The following is a 21,157-nucleotide window of genomic DNA, read 5'->3' as shown; positions in this document are numbered from 1 at the left end:
AATGGTTCATATATTGCCACAGTGTTGAGCTCTTTAAAATAGTTCATATATTGCCACAATGTTGAGCTGTTAAAAATAGTTCATATATAGCCACAATGTTGAGCTGTTTAAAATAGTTCATATATAGCCACAATGTTGAGCTGTTTAAATAGTTCATATACTGCCACAGTGTTGAGCTGTTTAAATAGTTCATATACTGCCACAGTGTTGAGCTGTTTAAATAGTTCATATATAGCCACAATGTTGAGCTGTTTAAATAGTTCATATATTGCCACAGTGTTGAGTTTTTAAATAGTTCATATATTGCCACAGTGTTGAGTTTTTAAATAGTTCATATATTGCCACAGTGTTGAGTTTTTAAATAGTTCATATATAGCCACAGTGTTGAGCTGTTTAAAATAGTTCATATATAGCCACAGTGTTGAGCTGTTTAAATAGTTCATATACTGCCACAGTGTTGAGCTGTTTAAATAGTTTATATATTGCCACAGTGTTGAGCTGTTTAAAATAGTTCATATACTGCCACAGTGTTGAGCTGTTTAAATGGTTCATATATTGCCACAGTGTTGAGCTGTTTAAAATAGTTCATATATAGCCACAGTGTTGAGCTGTTTAAATAGTTCATATACTGCCACAGTGTTGAGCTGTTTAAATAGTTCATATATAGCCACAGTGTTGAGCTGTTTAAATAGTTCATATACTGCCACAATGTTGAGCTGTTTAAATAGTTCATATAGTGCCACAATGTTGAGCTGTTTAAAATAGTTCATATATTGCCACAGTGTTGAGCTGTTTTCTTAATTATCCATGTAATTCATTTGGGCTTCTTAACGATATATGAGAACACAACTTTTAAATTTCGAGTTACTACAAAACAGATGAAGCAAATGTGAAACTGAGGAAAGACACTATTCTTTGTTCCTATGATCGTGGAGCTGAGTTCTGTTGTTCCTATTTTGAATATGGCTTTCCCCAGGAACCAAACTACCCCAAGACTAACCTCCATTCCGGAACAATGTCGTGCTTGCCACCACACGGAGAGGGTTACTAACAGTAAATGAATAACCACTCTGATCTGCCACCATTTATGTTTAACCACAATAGTTGGGCGCTGGTCACCATGTAGAGAGGGTTACTAGTTATAAGTGAATATCTACTTTTGAACTGCCACCATTTATGTTTAGCCTTGCTGATCAAGGAAGCTCTTAACGTGGAATAAAAAGTCTCTTAACGTGAGGGGAACTACAGCCCCAGGGTGCGGCTCGTTTTTTTTTTTTAAACAACTTCAAAACCAAAATAGCTCAATGTCAAATAAAACGATTCGTTCATGTACCAAAGAGCGACCACGTTACGCGTGATAATAATAAAGTTGTTCTCAAAGCCTTTTGTTTCAAAAAGATATGCAACCAAAAGTACATTTAAAAAACGTATGTCTTTAAGTCACAACGAAAAAGATATAATTTTGTTCCATGATCGTTACTTGGAACTTATGGCAAAGTAGTCATAACTCCTTGAGGCATAGCAACATGTCTCCAGACTTCTACAGCTAGAAACTGGGCTTCGATACCCGTTGTGGGCGGAGCACAGATAGTAGTCCATTGCATAGTTTAATTTGAAACAACGTTAACTGTGGATGGGTGTTGTCCTCCATGCTGTACGGTTTATTGTTTGAACCCACGTCATGGTTAGTACCCTCACCAAGAAACATATTGTGGTTGTCTTTACTGTTTCACCGCAGTTTTCCCAGAGTTTGGTCTACCAAGATATTTCTTTTCTATTTATAATGCCTCCTCATGGGAATGTGATAAGCTTACGAAGAGAGTGGACAAAGTACAGTACCCCAGTGTGTAACTATATACAGAAAAAACAGTGACAGCTATTTATAAACGTCACGACTTTGTTGTAAATCTACATGTATATAAAGCAAAAACGGGCATGACAGTTTCTCGATTATTTCAGTGGCTAAACCTCTGATCTCAGACTGGGTTTGTTTGTTTTTTCGGGGAGGGGAGGGGTAATTTTCCATATCATACATCGATTGAGTTCTTCTAAGGAATATCATTGTCCCAGATGGTTGGAATGGATGGTCTCATCAAAGTGTCGTTTGTACGGGTTCTGAAAGCTGAGATAACCAGTACAGTAGCAGAGAAACTATCACATACCGATATAAACATGAAATATGTATCGACTAAAGAGAAGGAGGCGTTAACACTTCTGACAGCGTATTCATTCTACCTTATAAAACCCTAGTATCTGTTTGCTACGGTGGCAAAAAAGTGACATGTTGTTGATATTTTGACACATCTATCACAATGACACGTGTTCCCTCCTTGGTTCCGTAGTTGGTAATCGGCTTTTCAGATTGCCATTTAAGATTCATTTATAAACTGGTGAGACAAATAACGGTGATAAAACAATCAGTATTACGTGTTTAGTTTTTCTACGTAGAAATGTGAACTACAACAGAGAAGGGTTCAAACCCTCGTGATGTTTCCAAGTATTGCCCGTAATAATGTTGGTTTACGGATAAGGCATGTTGAGAACCACGAGTTTCAAATCCTCAGATATTTGGTTTATAAAGACGAAACGTTGGCTCAGCTCTTGAGCCGTGTCAGTTGGTTTGTAAAGCCTGGATAATGCTGTTGGCGGTTTGCTGTTGGAAATGTTGAATTAGTTTTTTGTTTTTTTCTGAAATGTAAACGATTTAAGGAAAGAGAGCTATTCCTTTAGTGTTTGTTTGGTTCAAAGTTTAGTTGTAATATTAAACGGTTTTTATTGTATGAACATACACAGTTTGTTTGTTTTGGTTCAAAGTATAGGTGTAATATTAAACGGTTTTTATTGTATGAACATACAAAGTTTGTTTCTTTTGGTTCAAAGTTTAGTTGTAATATTAAATGGTTTTTGTTGTGTGAACATACAAAGTTTGTTTGTTTTGGTTCAAAGTTTAGTTGTAATATTAAATGGTTTTTATTGTATGAACATACAAATTTTGTTTCTTTTGGTTCAAAGTATAGGTGTAATATTAAATGGTTTTTGTTGTGTGAACATACAAAGTTTGTTTGTTTTGGTTCAAAGTATAGGTGTAATATTAAACGGTTTTTATTGTGTGAACATACACTGTTTCTTTTGGTTCAAAGTTTAGTTGTAATATTAAATTGTTTTTATTGTATGAACATACAAAGTTTGTTTCTTTTGGTTCAAAGTTTAGTTGTAATATTAAATGGTTTTTGTTGTGTGAACATACAAAGTTTGTTTGTTTTGGTTCAAAGTTTAGTTGTAATATTAAATGGTTTTTATTGTATGAACATACAAATTTTTGTTTCTTTTGTCCAAAGTATAGGTGTAATATTAAATGGTTTTTGTTGTGTGAACATACAAAGTTTGTTTGTTTTGGTTGAAAGTATAGGTGTAATATTAAAAGGTTTTTGTTGTGTGAACATACACAGTTTGTTTGTTTTGGTTGAAAGTATAGGTGTAATATTAAACGGTTTTTATTGTGTGAACATACACAGTTTGTTTCTTTTGGTTCAAAGTTTAGTTGTAATATTAAATGGTTTTTGTTGTGTGAACATACAAAGTTTGTTTGTTTTGGTTCAAAGTATAGGTGTAATATTAAATGGTTTTTATTGTATGAACATACAAAGTTTGTTTCTTTTGGTTCAAAGTATAGGTGTAATATTAAATGGTTTTTGTTGTGTGAACATACAAAGTTTGTTTGTTTTGGTTCAAAGTATAGGTGTAATATTAAATGGTTTTTATTGTGTGAACATACACAGTTTGTTTCTTTTGGTTCAAAGTATAGGTGTAATATTAAATGGTTTTTGTTGTGTGAACATACACAGTTTGTTTGTTTTGGTTGAAAGTATAGGTGTAATATTAAAAGGTTTTTGTTGTGTGAACATACAAAGTTTGTTTTTTTTGGTTCAAAGTATAGGTGTAATATTAAATGGTTTTTATTGTGTGAACATACACAGTTTGTTTCTTTTGGTTCAAAGTATAGGTGTAATATTAAATGGTTTTTATTGTGTGAACATACACAGTTTGTTTCTTTTGGTTCAGAGTATAGTTGTAATATTAAAAGGTTTTTATTGTGTGAACATACACAGTTTGTTTCTTTGGTCCAAAGTATAGGTGTAATATTAAATGGTTTTATTGTGTGAACATACAAAGTTTGTTTCTTTGGTCCAAAGTATAGGTGTAATATTAAATGGTTTTATTGTGTGAACATACAAAGTTTGTTTGTTTTGGTTCAAAATATAGGTTTGTTTGTTTTTGTCCAAAGTATAGGTGTAATATTAAATGGTTTTATTGTGTGAACATACACAGTTTGTTTCTTTTGGTCCAAAGTATAGGTGTAATATTAAATGGTTTTTTGTTGTGTGAACATACACAGTTTGTTTCTTTGTCCAAAGTATAGGTGTAATATTAAATGGTTTTTATTGTGTGAACATACACAGTTTGTTTCTTTTTTGGTCCAAAGTATAGGTGTAATATTAAATGGTTTTTATTGTGTGAACATACAAAGTTTGTTTGTTTTGGTTCAAAATATAGGTTTGTTTGTTTTGGTTCAAAGTATAGGTGTAATATTAAATGGTTTTTATTGTGTGAACATACACAGTTTGTTTCTTTTGGTTCAAAGTATAGGTGTAATATTAAATGGTTTTTATTGTGTGAACATACAAAGTTTGTTTGTTTTGGTTCAAAATATAGGTTTGTTTGTTTTGGTTCAAAGTATAGGTGTAATATTAAATGGTTTTTATTGTATGAACATACAAAGTTTGTTTCTTTTGGTTCAAAGTATACGTGTAATATTAAATGATTTTTGTTGTGTGAACATACAAAGTTTGTTTGTTTTGGTTCAAAGTATAGGTGTAATATTAAATGGTTTTATTGTGTGAACATACACAGTTTGTTTGTTTTGGTTCAAAGTATAGGTGTAATATTAAATGGTTTTTGTTGTGTGAACATACACAGTTTGTTTGTTTTGGTTCAAAGTATAGGTGTAATATTAAATGGTTTTTGTTGTGTGAACATACAAAGTTTGTTTTTTTTGGTTCAAAGTATAGGTGTAATATTAAATGGTTTTTATTGTATGAACATACACAGTTTGTTTCTTTTGGTTCAAAGTATAGGTGTAATATTAAATGGTTTTTATTGTGTGAACATACACAGTTTGTTTCTTTTGGTTCAAAGTATAGGTGTAATATTAAATGGTTTTTATTGTGTGAACATACACAGTTTGTTTGTTTTGGTTCAAAGTATAGGTGTAATATTAAATGGTTTTTATTGTGTGAACATACACAGTTTGTTTCTTTTGGTTCAAAGTATAGGTGTAATATTAAATGGTTTTTGTTGTGTGAACATACACAGTTTGTTTCTTTTGGTTCAAAGTATAGGTGTAATATTAAATGGTTTTTATTGTGTGAACATACACAGTTTGTTTGTTTTGGTTGAAAGTATAGGTGTAATATTAAAAGGTTTTTGTTGTGTGAACATACAAAGTTTGTTTTTTTTGGTTCAAAGTATAGGTGTAATATTAAATGGTTTTTATTGTATGAACATACACAGTTTGTTTTTTTTGGTTCAAAGTATAGGTGTAATATTAAATGGTTTTTATTGTGTGAACATACACAGTTTGTTTCTTTTGGTTCAAAGTATAGGTGTAATATTAAATGGTTTTTGTTGTGTGAACATACACAGTTTGTTTCTTTTGGTTCAAAGTATAGTTGTAATATTAAATGGTTTTTGTTGTGTGAACATACAAATTTTGTTTCTTTTGGTTCAAAGTTTAGTTGTAATATTAAATGGTTTTTGTTGTGTGAACATACAACTTTTGTTTCTTTTGGTTCAAAGTTTAGTTGTAATATTAAATGGTTTTGTTGTGTGAACATACACAGTTTGTTTCTTTTGGTTCAAAGTATAGGTGTAATATTAAATGGTTTTTGTTGTGTGAACATACAAATTTTGTTTCTTTTGGTTCAAAGTATAGTTGTAATATTAAATGGTTTTTGTTGTGTGAACATACACAGTTTGTTTCTTTTGGTTCAAAGTATAGGTGTAATATTAAATGGTTTTTATTGTGTGAACATACACAGTTTGTTTCTTTTGGTTCAAAGTATAGGTGTAATATTAAATGGTTTTTATTGTGTGAACATACACAGTTTGTTTCTTTTGGTTCAAAGTATAGGTGTAATATTAAATGGTTTTTGTTGTGTGAACATACAAAGTTTGTTTGTTTTGGTTCAAAGTATAGGTGTAATTAAATGGTTTTTGTTGTGTGAACATACAAAGTTTGTTTGTTTTGGTGCAAAGTATAGGTGTAATATTAAATGGTTTTTGTTGTGTGAACATACACAGTTTGTTTCTTTGTCCAAAGTATAGGTGTAATATTAAATGGTTTTTATTGTGTGAACATACAAATTTTGTTTCTTTTGGTTCAAAGTTTAGTTGTAATATTAAATGTTTTTTGTTGTGTGAACATACAAATTTTGTTTCTTTTCGTTCAAAGTTTAGTTGTAATATTAAATGGTTTTTGTTGTGTGAACATACACAGTTTGTTTCTTTTGGTTCAAAGTATAGGTGTAATATTAAGTGGTTTTTGTTGTGTGAACATACAAATTTTGTTTGTTTTGGTTCAAAGTTTAGTTGTAATATTAAATGTTTTTGTTGTGTGAACATACAAATTTTGTTTCTTTTCATTCAAAGTTTAGTTGTAATATTAAATGGTTTTTGTTGTGTGAACATACACAGTTTGTTTCTTTTGGTTCAAAGTATAGGTGTAATATTAAATGGTTTTTGTTGTGTGAACATACAAATTTTGTTTCTTTTGGTTCAAAGTTTAGTTGTAATATTAAATGGTTTTTATTGTGTGAACATACACAGTTTGTTTCTTTTGGTTCAAAGTATAGGTGTAATATTAAGTGGTTTTTGTTGTGTGAACATACAAATTTTGTTTCTTTTGGTTCAAAGTCTAGTTTGTAATATTAAATGGTTTTTTGTTGTATGAACATACAAAGTTTGTTTCTTTTGGTTCAGAGTCTAGTTTGTAATATTAAATGGTTTTTGTTGTATAGATAATAGCCATACGAACATTGTTTTACATATATATTGTGTTTTTTTATGGGTATAATTTAGAAAATCAGAACGCCCATTTTAAAGTCTTTATGAATGTTAAACTTAATTGTCTTAGCACAAACGATTGTGCTATGAATAAATAAAACATATGTGGAATATCAGTTGTTGGGTGAAAAGTTGTTTATTATAAAACCATTAAACCATGACGGTTATTAAAATTCCTTGAGTATTTGTTTCGGATTTTTTAGTTTTATTTGTTTTGAAGTTCACTCAAAGCTAGAAGTAAGATATTTGCGCCAGCCATCCCTAATTTAGCAGTGGCAGAATGAAAGGAAGGACTACTATTTTACCGAGGAGTAGTGGGATTGATCGTACATAATAACGCCTGGAACGGCGAGCATGTTTTGTGGCGGGGATTCGAACCCTCGGCCTTGAGGTTGGGAGTCGAGCACGTTACCTTCTAGGTCATGCCAGGTCAATACGAATATTTTCCCATGCGTTTATTGCGAATTAGATTTTCATTGGTTTTGTTTTAGGCATTGTGTACATTTCAGTTGAGCTCTGAACTACGTTTAGTATTTCGTCGAACGAGTGTTCATCAGATTCGAACACCAGTGGGCGTTTTATTGTTGTCACCGTTGTTAAAGCGTGTTGCCAACACTTATAATCTCCATTAATTCAGGAACATTGACAAAATATAGTGTTACTATACGAGACAACGAGTTTCTTTGTTGTCGCATTTTTTAATAACAACACAAAACTACGTCGCCACCTCTTGGACCACGTTTGGCCTTTACCATGACTCTGTGAGACACCCATGGCCTGATGCGTCTCGTTTATTCTTCTGTTACTTATCTCTAAGTGTTGTAAAAAGAAATATATGGTTACTGTCATGGGTAACAAAAATATCAAAATTAAAGGATAGGTTAAACAGTTTCCCAGTTTGTATTTTAATTCTTAACAGGTTAAACAGTCGCGAAGTTATTTTATTATTAATAGGTTAAACAGTCACAAAGTTTTATTTTTTATTCGTTATAAGTTAACTGTCACAAAATTTATGTTCATTCTTAATAGGTTAAACAGTCGATAAGTTTATTTTTTATTCTTAATTGAAGAGAGCTAAGTTTTGAGCTTAATCTGTTTAATCTGTTGAAGAGGCTAGACCGAAACGTTATATAAAGAAATATATATATAAACTTTGTGGTTGTTTAACATATTATTTGATTTTGAATCTCCTAGTGCTGTTAGGCCATCTGTATTTTCATATATCTGCTAGTGTGTCTGTATACCTTGTGTGTTGTTAAATAAACACATATAGACGTACAAAGTTGTGCCAGCTGCTAATGTTTTACTCGCAGGAAGTTTTTCTTTTCACAAGTTTAGTGTACCTCTGTGTATTTAACACACATTATAACTTTGGGGTAATATTTACAGCTAAAATGCCGTTATTCAAAAGACAGGTTTAAACAGCGTGATTGCTGTATGTGTGGTCTTGAGTGCAAGACTGCCCAAGTATTTTTCAGGTCAAAGGTCACGCCATATTCTTTGCAGTCCAGCTTCTCTAGCATGTTTAACATCTGTACTGATGTCTGTGTCCGATATTAACGTTTTGAACACCAATAACTGGGAGAGTTTCGAAAAGATCGCGTTTTGGCCTTTTCTTTGTTATCAGTCGTGCATATCCGCTTTTGTTGCTACGTTGGACAATAGATGGCACCACGTGATTGGTTGTTTCTTATGATAGAGATAGAGAGAGGGGGGAGAGATTCCAAGTGCCGACTTGTGAGCTTTTTGTGTACCAACCGGAGTTACTAGCCTGGATCACTGACTGCGAATGGTTTTGGAGTCATTTATAGAGTTAATATGGTGAGAGTTTTGTGTAACGTTTTTATGCTGTTACTGTTTAAACAGTGGACTTAGCTCGTTTTACCGCAGTTTCTCTGTATGAAGCCATCAATAGGCCTTTGTCATGAAGGATGTCAGTTTCTTAGAAATCGAGTTAGTTTCATGGAGAAATCGACGCTATCCAAACTGTTTTGTTGGGCTCAGTACATGAAGCAAAAAGGAACAGACATTTTATCAACGTTTCTGTCGCTTTTCACGTCAGTAGACGTGTATATAGTTTATGGAAATGCGTGACGCGTTCATATACATGTCCTGCATTTACTTACAAAGATTTTTCACAGTTTTTATTTCTCTGGAATTTAAAGTGATAACGGGGAGTACAGCAACACCCCCTGTTGTCAACAAGCGTGATCAAACCATTCTTACATATTATGTACGTTGTGTGTATTGTGTTGACGAATGGTGGAAAGATACTAGAAGTCTTTAGACGCTAAACACAGCTACAAAGACATGTAATAAATCTATGTGTATCTCAGGGCCTTTCATGTACCTTATGAATATCTCTCCAGAGTGCAACAATGTAACACATTTTCGAGTTTTTAAACCTAATCAGTACACACGTTGTTCAAGTATACTACGATATAAAAAACAACAAAGACCGTACACTGAATTCTTCGAACTTTCGGTGCTTTATAGCAGTGTTTGTTTTTCTTATAGCAAAGCCACATCAGGCTATCTGCTGAGCACACCGAGGGGAATCGAACCCCTGATTTTAGCGTTGTAAATCCGGAGACATACCGCTGTACTAGCGGGGGGCTTATAGCAGTGAAATTTAAGTCATAATGTATTATGTTAAACTGAAGAAGACCTAAGAAGGTCGAAACGTTGTTCTGTCCTTTATTTTAATTAAAGTTTTAATACACGTAACAGTCGTCTTGAGAATACATTTTTACTTCAAGTGGGTTTCTTGTCATCACGAGACTTAAGCCAGTTCTGTCTCAACATGTAAAACGAACTGATTTTATTTTATATTCAAGTGCAAAATAAACAACGTTGTTAGCTAGTATCATATAATTGTTTGTCGCACGTGACTAGGACTTTCCTTTAAGGATGGACGCGCTTTCGATCCACTAATTTCTAAATGATATGTTATAGTTAATGAATGTTTTGTTTTTTGTTGCCGTAATTTTTACTAAGCGAATAATAGTAAACAAATAAATCACTTTTCCAAGGCCCGCATCGCTGGTTCGAATCCCCGTCACACCAAACGTGCTCGCCCTTTCAGCCGTAGAGGCATTATAACGTGACGGTCAATCCCACTATTCGTTGGTAAAAGAGTAGCCCAAGAGTTGGTGGTGGGTGATGATGACTAGCTGCCTACCCTCTAGGCTCACATTACAAAATTAGGGACGGCTAGCACAGATAACCCTAGAGTAAGTAGCTTTGCGCAAAATTCAAAACAAACCAAAACTCAATAATATACATCGTCGCTTAGCAACAAAACTATCATTTGATTGCTTTTAAACCAACTATGGTGTTTATAATGAATGCTCAATATTCATGTTGATTTGTTAGAAAGGTTTGCTTTTTATTCGTTATTTTTTTTTGATAACTTCGGTGTTACGCAACAGTAAAATAGTTTAATACAAAAGTTTTATTACACTGAATTGTAGTCAAAATTTACTGAGTAATGTTTCAGCTATATCTTACGTTATATTTATGCGTTAGGCTTAATGTTTAAATTAGATTACTTTAGCTAACCTTTTGTGCGCCAGCAAATATCAAGCGTGGGACGCACATATACTCGATTTGATTTGACTACCCATCAGGATCCTTGCCAGCCTACCCTCAAACTGAAATTCATTTAGGGTAGAGTAGGGTAAATTGATCTTTGAGATCTTGGGCGTGGTCAAGTACACCAATAAAACGGTTTGATCTCTCGAGTCCAAAACTGTAATTAGATGTCGAATCGGCCAAGAAATGACGGAGCTATGAGCTAAAAGTTTGTACTTGAAAACAAAAACAAATCCCCAAAATTCAGAGCTGCTCTGCCGTAGCTAACAAACTTTCATTACTACAAGATATTAATATGTGGGTTTTACTAAAAATGTGATGATTAAAGAATTACTTCGAGTCTGATGAAATAGGTGGAGAGTAGTTGCATTTTGGAGGTTCAGACACATTTGTTTTAGTTGTTTTTCCATAACTTTCGTTAAGTCGTAGGACAATGGCTTCCCGTTATTTCTGACAATCTTAATACCATAGTGACCGAAAGGACCTACAATCAGTGAAAAGAAGGCGGCTGAGTTTTCTTAATACGCAATGATTGGTTGTCGAATTTCGCGCAAAGCTACTCGGTGGTAGCCAACCGTTGGGGCTGCTATTTACCAACTAAAATTGGGATTGACTGTTATTATAATGCCTCCACGGCTGAAAGAGCTAAGATGTTCGGTGGTGGGATTAGAACCCACTACTCGCAGATTATGAATCACACGTAATAATCGTCAGACTATGGCGTATTGATTTGGGACTACAATGTCGGGGTTTCAGTGGGGAAAATGCATCAGACGAGCGATACTTTATATAAAAGTCGCGTGGTTCAAGATCTCGTTGGAAAAAAAAAATTAGCGGATCAACACTTTGTTCTAAGAAAGGATCGAAGAAAAGGGTTAAATGATGGATCCTTGGATCTCACATAGACAGTAAGATGGATGGATCGCCATTACACGTTCACGCAGGCCCTTCACGGCCGAAAGCGAGTCCCCAGCAAGTGGTCTTGCATTAAAAGTTGGAATTATTCTTCGGTTGACAGAATCACATCGCAACAATGGCGCCACCCAGGGAGCAAGTGAAATGGACAGAACGGGTAGTTTCACAGTAATGTAATTGTCGATACAATGAGGGGGTGGGATGAGGGGTTTGTGGTATATCATCATTTCATTAATGAGGAGAAAATAAGGGAGGGTCAGTTGGGTTACTCGGAATTTCCTTTCGGTTGTCGAGACGTATTAGTCAACTGACCACTTACGATGGAACTCGCTGCGCTTGACTAGCGAAAGTTTATTATTCCACCTTTGACAAGACAACGATCGATTGGTCTGGTGGTTGCAATTATTCCTACTTTCGTGTTCCGGAGAGGATAAGCTGATTGAATGACCTTTAATGTTTTGAACTTCTTGTTGGTGGGTTCGACAGCTGTGTGTTTCTGTCGCTTCCGTAATGGTTGTTTCAGAGAGATGTAACTTGAGCATGATTCTTGACACTAACTGGTATTGATATGAGGATCAAAGTTCGTAGCCCTCCGCCATCTCGTGGAACTGTCATCAACAGCATTATCAAGACTGATTCTTTAAAACTTCCTGTGAGCACGTGCACTTACCTTATAAACAAGATCCGATGTGTGTAAGATATCTCAAATACGTTCACGTTTCTGTTTCAGATGTTACGAAAAGTGTTTGTTTGCATTCAAACACAAAGTTACGCGATGGGCTATCTGTGTCGTGCCCATTATGGGTATCTGAACCTTGTTGTTAATGTTGTAAACTCTCGGACTTACCGCTGAGCCACGCAGAGCGACACAAGGGGCATCTTTTCTAACCGTCTCTAATTTTAAACAGACTAGAAGGAACGGACCCGCTAGTCAACAATACCCTCCGCCTGCTCTTTGTGGTGCGTATTTTAAACCGCTTCGTATTAAATCAGGAGATAACAAACTAGCGTGGTCGTGGCTCCCTCAGTTGGACAGATCCCTGCGTCTTATAAATGACCGTTTAGCGACGCGAAGCATTATATTTATTCATTAACACCCAGTAGGAGTTTCGTCATCGAAACTCACGTGCGTACAAGAGGTTTGAATTTTATACAGATAGTAACAACAGTTAGTTACGCTGTACAATATCACAGAAAAGTACACCTAGTTCCATACGGTGTGTAAGTATGGTTTCAGTTTTGTTCTGGGAAGCTACTAATTTGTTTTTTCCTGAATACCTATCAGCTTAAGAAGTGAAGTTAAAACGACTTGTGAGCGCTCTGCTACAAGTTATTTGTTTAGTTCCTAAACGTTACTACGTGGGATTGTTCAGTAAAAGCGTAATTTGGAATGATGGTAACTTAACATCAGCCGAATTACACGTGGTAAATATCTGAAAGCATAAAGAATATGTACATTATTAGGCTTAAGTAATATAAGCCCCGATCCATATAGTTGGATTGTTTTTCTCAGAATATCATAGCCATAAGAGGTGTTTAAAGAAAGCATGCGTCAGAACGAAATTTTCCATCTTGTGTCTCATCTAATGTGACCTGAATAGGGTATGACGCGTAATATGGTTCTTGTGAGGGATAGTACCTAACGTGATATGGGTGTGGTATGTCACCCCAGATATGAAAAAGCTTACTAGAGTGGATATAGATCATAAAGGTGATGTTAGCCCTCAATTTTATGTCGGACTGAATGAAACGCGTCTTTACCTCGGGTGGTATGTTTTGTTTGTTTGTTTGCTTTTTGCATTTCGTGCAAAGCTACACGAGGGCTATCTGCGCCGGGTGGTATGTGATGTTTAATGTTTGTTTTTGAATTTCGCGTAAAGATACACGAGGGCTATCTGCGCTCGCCGTCCCAAATTTAGCAGTGTAAGACCAGAGGGGAGCCAACTAGTCATCACCACCCACCGCCAACTCTTGGGCTACTCTTTAACCAACGAATAGTGGGATTGACCGTCACATTATAACGCACCCACGGCCGAAGGGTGTGACAAGGATTCGAACCCGCGACCCTTGCTCGGTTTACACGTCGAATGCCTTAACCACCAGGCCATGCCGGGCTTGATGTTTAATGAATAATTACTGTGTTTAATATACAACTTTCCTAAATAAAAGACATCGGTACTAGGCCCATTACATTTCTAAGCATTATTAACCTAGTCCCTCAGGGATTTTCAAGAATTACAAGAGTATAGAGTAACAACATTCCAACCACACTCTGTTTGTCTTATCCATCGCATGAAATGCTTTTTGCTCTATCCCAGTCTCTTCAGGTCGGCTGGAATACGATAGAGAAAATCACTACCCAAACGAGTCATTTCATACGAGAATAATTGTAATTATTTTTCGCCGGCTTGTAAAAGGCTTTGTAATTGTAAATATATTACAATATATTGTAATAAATATATGTGTTTATATATTATAGAGGTAAAGAAACGAGGACCGCTGGATCCACAAGCGTCATGTTGTCCAGTTTGTGGAGTGACAATCAGATCGGGAGAGTTGTTATCGCATTTTGAACACGAAATTGAGAAACTGAACAAAATTAACAAGTAAGTTTATTGTGTGTTTTTCTTATAGCAAAGCGATTTATTGTGTGTTTTTCTTATAGCAAAGCGACATCTGGCTGTTTTTTTAGTTTAACAGTGTAATTCCAAAGACTTACCGCTGTTCCAGCGGTGAATAATAAGTGATATTCAAATGTTTTACCAAATGAAAATTTCGCAAATAAATTAAATAACAATATTAATAATTTGAAAAGTATGTTATTGCGCGGTTAGTAATCACTAGAAATACATATTTGAAACTGTATTAGATCCTTGTATAGTACACAAAATACCCTGGAGCAGCATTTCTCGAACCAGGTCCAGTGGATTCCCCCAGCACTCCTCGAGTCATGTTCGAAACTTCGTAAAAATATTTTATGAAAAACGATCTATAGAATAAAAAAAATATTTTTTTCGTAAAATTAAATGTATACGAATTAAAACATTTAACTTTGTTTGTTTTCAATTTAGCGCAAAGCTACTCGAGGGCTATCTGCGCTAGCCGTCCCTAATTTAGTAGTGTAAGACTAGAGGGAAGGCAGTTAGTTATCACCACCCACTGCCAACTCGTAGGTTACTCTTTTACCAACGAATAGTGGGATTGACCGTAACATTATAACGCCCCCACGGCTGAAAAGGCGAGGATGTTTGGTGCAACCGGAATTCGAACCCGCGACTGTCAGATTACGAGTCGAACGCCTTAACCCACCTGGCCATACCGAGCTTGTTTAACTTTGTAATACAGCTTTTCACATACATGGAATCATTCTTTTCAAAACCAAAACTTAGATAAATTTGTGAGACCCCTAGAAAGAAAAAAGGAGTCCTCGGGTTACGAAACGTTTAGAACCACTTCCCTTCCCTTGGGCCCGGCATGGCCAAGCGTGTTAAGGCGTGCAACTCGTAATCCGAGGGTCGCGGGTTCGCATCCCGGTCGCACCAAATATCCTCGCCATTTCAGCCGTGGTGGCGTTATAATTTGATAGTCAATCTCATTATTCGCTGGTAAAAGAGTAGCCCAACAGTTGGCGGTGGGTAGTGATGACTAGCTGCCTTCCCTTTTGTCTTACAGTGCTAAATTAGGGGCAGCTAACACGGATAGCCCTCGAGTAGCCTTGCGCTAAATTCAAAACAAACCAGACCCTTCTCTACGGTTCGGAAATATATTTAATAACTTGTTTTATTCAACTGTATGTATATTACTCTGCATTCTAAAATACAAAGATATTAAAATTTAGATAGTTTTGTTTGTTGTTGAGCGCAATGGGCTACATATGCCCATCATAGGTATCGAAAACACTACGATGTATTACGAACTGAAAATAATGGTTACTTCTTCTTACAGCATTGCTGAGTGGAATCTGAGACTTGAGTAGGATTTAAAAAACAACAACACGTACAAGTCTGATAATACGTCATCTGTAAAAACAAATTAAGAAAGAAATAACTTTCCGGATATGATTTAAACAATCAAGAATAAAAGGCCTAACCGTATGGTTCAACAAAATCTGCCAAAAATACGGTTATGGTTTGGTTTGGAATTTCGCACAAAGCTACTCGAAGGCTATCTGTGCTAGCCGTCCCTAATTTAGTAGTGTAAGACTAGAGGGAAGGCAACTAGTCATCACCACCCACCGCCAACTCTTGGGCTACTCTTTTATCAACGAATAGTGGTATTGACCGTCACATTATACACCCCCACAGCTGGGAGGGCGAGCATGTTTAGCACGACGCGGGCGAATACGGTTATGTCTTCACTATAACCCGTAATAGTATTTGTACCCGTAAAATTTGGGTTTCAGATATTTTAAGAATATATCCGTAACTTTTGTATGTTTTAGTGTGTATGTTGAAGTCTAGGTAACTCTTGTATAATACTGTTATGCGTGTGTAAACTGATTCATCACATCATACAACTTAAGTGTAAAAGAAAAATATAACGAAATTAATTCTACAAAATAATAATAAAATACTTACTATATTTAAAACTAGATGGCTTACCCGTCTCCTGGACGGAAGTTATGTAAATTCATGATAAACCAAAGGCTACGTGAAAAGTTGCTACCACTGTAAGTAGTTAAAAAAAACACCCATAAAATCGAAACACATAAAATGTGAAACCGTAGGTTTGTATGTATCTCAGCATATATTCGACAAACATTCATGCGAAATTTGGTAAAAATCCATCAACAGGGGGCGAAGTAGTGGTACAAAACTCGAAAACAACCTTAAAAAAAGCAAAACTGAAAATTTTGACTTTCGTGCGAACGTTTGTGAATATCCATTCTCACCCTGCGAAGTAGTTTCACGGATATACAGTTCCTTAAGTGTTTCTTTTATATTTAAGATAGTTTCTGAGGTAATCTCCTCTTGCTAATTTATCAAAAACAAACCGATATTCCAGTCTTAATTTAACCACACAAATTTGTTTGTGGCAAACAATTCACATTAAAAAATTGATTTTCACGACTAATTATTAATATAGAAGTATTATATAAGTCATGACCCGGCATAGCCGGGTAATCATTAGGGTTCTGGACTCGTAATCTGAAGGTCGCAGGTTCGAATTTCGCTCACACCAAACATGCTTGCCCTTTCAGCCGTGGGGGCGTTATAATGTTACGGTCAATCCCACTATTCGTTGGTAAAAGAGTAGCCCAAGAGGTGGTTGTGAGTGGTGGTGAATAGCTGCCTTCCCTCTAGTCTTACACTGCTAAATTTGGGCCGGGTAGCGCAGATAGCTCTCGTGTAGCTTTGCACGAAATTCAAAGCACACCAAACCAAACTTATACAAGTCACCATCAAACTAAATTTTGAACTACCGTTTTTCTAATTCAGTATTTTAACTATTTCATCATTATATTACAGTTTATCAAAGGTACATTTTAAACGCAAGTCCTAATTTGTCAAGCTACTACGAATAAAATACTTGTTTATACTTTACCGAAGTTTAAATTTTATAAGTTAATCTAAATATTTAAATTATCAAGTACCACGAATAACTTCGCATGTTATTCGTGGGCACTATAGAACAGGTCTCCATCTTCTACAGTCCAGGACCTCTTTTTGCGAGAGTAAACTATTCATATTTTCTGAGACCACTAAATATGAAGATAAAAGAATTACCTTTCTATATAGCAAAAGAAAAAATACTATTGTAATAATACAGTCCATTTTTAAATTATTCCTTAACTCTAAGACGATCAGTTACGAAGCCTTTTCAATACTCAGACAAAAAATAATTTATCCGAAGAATATCTTTCTTCATTATCTATTGGTTAGAATTTCGTATCGAAGGATCCAGGGTTCGAGACGTGACATTGCTCAAGGCTTCGTAATGATCGATCTGTTTTTCCATCAAAACCTTTGTGTCGGCAGTTGTTGCTGAATGGGTTCTCTCCTGCTGATTCGCAGCTGTATGTGAGCCCTCGGCGCCCCGCGTGTGAATAAGTTACCGTTGAGGTTTAGGTTTCTTTTGTGTGTGTTTGTGTGACGTAAATGTTCCTAAAGTTCTACCATGAAGTTAACATAACGTCAACTTTATAAAACACAGTATAGACATTTCTTTTATCAGAGGACTTATCAGCCAAAGAAGCTTTTCCATGATTAAACCATTTCTGGAGTATCTGTATTTGTTTTAAATAAATTATACCAAACATTACCTTAAATTTAATACAAGCAATTATAATGTAATTAAAATTTTCAAATCATTGCTTTTAAACTTACAATTGTTTGTTTGTTTTTAAATTTCGCGCAAAGCTACATGAGGGCTATCTGCGCTAGCCGTCCCTAATTTAGCAGTGTAAGACTAGAGGAAAGGCAGCTAGTCATCACCACCCACCACCAACTCTTGGGCTACTCTTTTCCAACGAATAGTGGGATTGATAGTCAGATTATAACACCTCCACAGACGAAAGGACGGGCATATTTGGTGTGATAAGGATTTGAACCCGTAATATTCAGATTAAGGGCCTGGAGCCCTCACCAACTGTCCATGCCTATATAAAACCTAAGAGTTATCCAATATGCTAAATCATTATTCTTAATTATTAAGATAGGCTCGGTTTTTTCAAGTGTTTCAGATTTAACAGAATTAACCATTTTTTTTCCGTTTATTAGTAAGTATTTGTAACAACGCCCTCTTTACAAACCGATATTTGTTAGAGTTAAACAATCAAAACCACCATTTTCCAATTATTTATCTTTTTATCTGTTTTTAATGTATTTGCATTTTTAATGAACAGACAGCCATACATATTGAATCAATTAAGTTCTAAAATACATATTTTCGTGCGCCCGGACCCCCTGGTAGGTTATAATACTAAAAATTGGGCTTTTAAACCCGCTGTGGTAGAACATAGGTAGTCAGTCTATCGTGTGATATATTAAGTAAAAAACAGAAAAAAAAATGTTTACTGGGATAGACACTAATTCTAAAGTAACTTTAGGTCTTTTTCTGTAAACATGTCTGTATTTAACAATCATAAGGATAATCCACTACGATAAATATACGTTTAATTTTTATAATAACTAAACTATACCACACAGAATATACCATACTTCTCTTTTTAAGTTTTTTGTAGGCCATTCTATAATATCTGTTATCACGTGAGTTGCTGAAAAGCTTCAATACTTGTATGTTTATATATATGTTTTGGGATTGCCCGTCACGTGATGATAAACCTACTACACCTACGGCTGAAAGGGAGTAATATATACATATATATGAATTTCGTGCAGAGCTATTACAAGGCTGTCTGTTCTTGCCTTTTCTAATTTTAATGTTACATTAGAGAGAAAGCAGCTAGTTAGGTTCAACCACTGCCAAATCTTGAGTTAATCTTTACTGACAGATGGTGGGATTGTCCGTCACATTATGTAAGGCTGAAAGGAAGACAATATTTGATGATAAACTTCGAATCCACGACTTACAGGTTGCGATACGAGTGATCATTAGGTTGCGTGAAGCTTCTTCTAATCGCATCTGGCCAATATAGTTATCACTATTTCAGTGGCTCAGGATGGCCAGGTAGTTAGGACGCTCAACTCGTAGTCTGAGGGTCGCTGGTTCGAATCCCCTACACAACAAATATGCTCGCTCTTTCAGCCACGGAGGCGTTATAACGTGACGGTCAATTTCATTATTCGTTAGTAAAAGAGTAGCCCAAGTTTGGCGGTGGGTGGTGGTGACCAGTTGCCTTTCTTCTAATCTTGCAGTGCTAAATTAGGGACGGCTAGCGCAGATAGCCCTCATGTAGCTTTGAGCGAAGATTTAAAAACAAACACTATTTAAGTAACCTGATGTTATATATGAAATATATCTAATAATCCAAATAACTAAAATAGATATATGCCACTTTCAGAAAGTGAATATCTTGTCCGTCGTCTTATACTTGCAATGTCCTTGTGTAGACTGTTGTTTTGCACTTGAATTATTTGATCGGTCCATATAGACTGTAGGTATTCACGTCTGAGTCTCACTAAGAACTAGTTTTGTATCTTTATCATGCCAGGATTCTGAAAAGGCCAGCCAGAGAGGGAACACCACAGAATAGAGTAAGTACTTTTGATGTAAAAGAAAATATAATAAAAAAATGTGTGAGAAAGTAGCATTTAAGAAAATAAGCATAATTGAAACTGACAACGCAATTTTACGATCCCCGGTTGCGGAAAAGCGACCCCTTTAGGCGTCGCACCAACTTTTGAAATATTACGTCCCAGAAGGCAATGATTGGTAGAAATAAACTGCTTGACTCAACCATTCAGAATCTTTTTTTCAGATTTGTAATCTATGAAGTATGAACAAAGACACAGCTGTATGTAACAGTAATGGTTTTAGAGGTTTCATCGTTCCCATATTCTCCATGATCAGTATCATACACCTTCTAATATAATTATATTATGACCTCTGAGGTCACTTGTTCTTCTTATTACTCTTCCTTCTCTACTTTCAACATCATTTCTTCACTTCCCATTAACATGAATAATTTTGACCTCTCAGGACACTTAGCTTCAAATTAACATGATCTGTTTTGACCCCTCAGGACAATAGGCTTCCAATTAATATGATCAGTTATATTCGAACAGACTCGTAAATTCAAAGGTAAGCAGCAACTAAAACACAATAGTTTCATGTCTTTCTATGTTTATGTTCCTGTCAAAACATTTTACAGATTTTTCTTATGAGTATATATTTTCACTCAGAAGAAACTTGTTTAGATTGGATTATGGTTGTGTAATCTGGCGCATCCAATCAGTTTTTCGGCTCTGTCAACCCCCCCTGCCGCACGTGTCAGGTTATTTTAAACATTCAGAACCTTAACACTTATTCTTATATTTGTTTGGTCACAAAGTTTCAAAGAGGACTTTTGGGCTGATTTTGCCTCATGAATTGGACCTCGAACTCTAGCGCTATATTAATAGACACTGTATAGCTTAGACACTGTATACTGTTTTGATTGTGCAGTTATGACTTAATACGTCTTTGCCATCAAGTTTTGTGTATTTGTTTTGTAGGAGGCCTCAGGTCCGTGCCTTCTGACCAACTTTCTTGGTTGTTTTAAGAGAGAAGTACTGATACAATAGGTTAATGTGGACTTCCGTGTATGACAGGAGTGGATTTTACATAAAGATGGGAATGACTTTATCCAGAAATTATTTGTGCGCTTTATAACTTGAAAATTAACGTAAATTTGGAGTTATTTTCCACAACTTTTTGTGGTAGTTCATAGTTAAGAGTCTAATCCCAAGAGACAAATATTTAGTGTAACATGTACTTAACTTACTGTAGCCCGGCATGGCCAGGTGTTTAGTGCTTCACCCGAAATCTGAGGGTCGCTGGTTCGAATCCCCGTCACACCAAACGTACTCGCCCTTTCAGCCGTAGGAGCGTTATAATGTTACGGTCAACCCCACTATTCGTTAGT

The 21,157-nt window shown here is 35.4% G+C and overlaps 1 protein-coding gene across 2 annotated transcripts in view; it reads left to right on the top strand.

Annotated features, from left to right (window-relative positions):
• Positions 1-21,157, top strand: part of LOC143230188 (E3 ubiquitin-protein ligase RNF220-like) — a 100,332-nt gene that overhangs the window by 19,223 nt on the left and 59,952 nt on the right. For both annotated transcript variants that reach the window (XM_076463325.1, XM_076463320.1), the window contains exons 3-4: positions 14,111-14,237; positions 19,745-19,787. In XM_076463325.1, the coding sequence (XP_076319440.1) occupies positions 14,111-14,237; positions 19,745-19,787 (170 nt within the window). The remainder of the gene's footprint in view (positions 1-14,110; positions 14,238-19,744; positions 19,788-21,157) is intronic.

The sequence above is a fragment of the Tachypleus tridentatus genome, chromosome 1, assembly GCF_004210375.1.
Source record: "Tachypleus tridentatus isolate NWPU-2018 chromosome 1, ASM421037v1, whole genome shotgun sequence".
Classification (NCBI taxonomy): Eukaryota; Metazoa; Arthropoda; class Merostomata; order Xiphosura; family Limulidae; genus Tachypleus; species Tachypleus tridentatus.
Note: the sequence above shows the minus strand (reverse complement) of the source record. Positions and strands in the feature narration are given on the sequence as shown.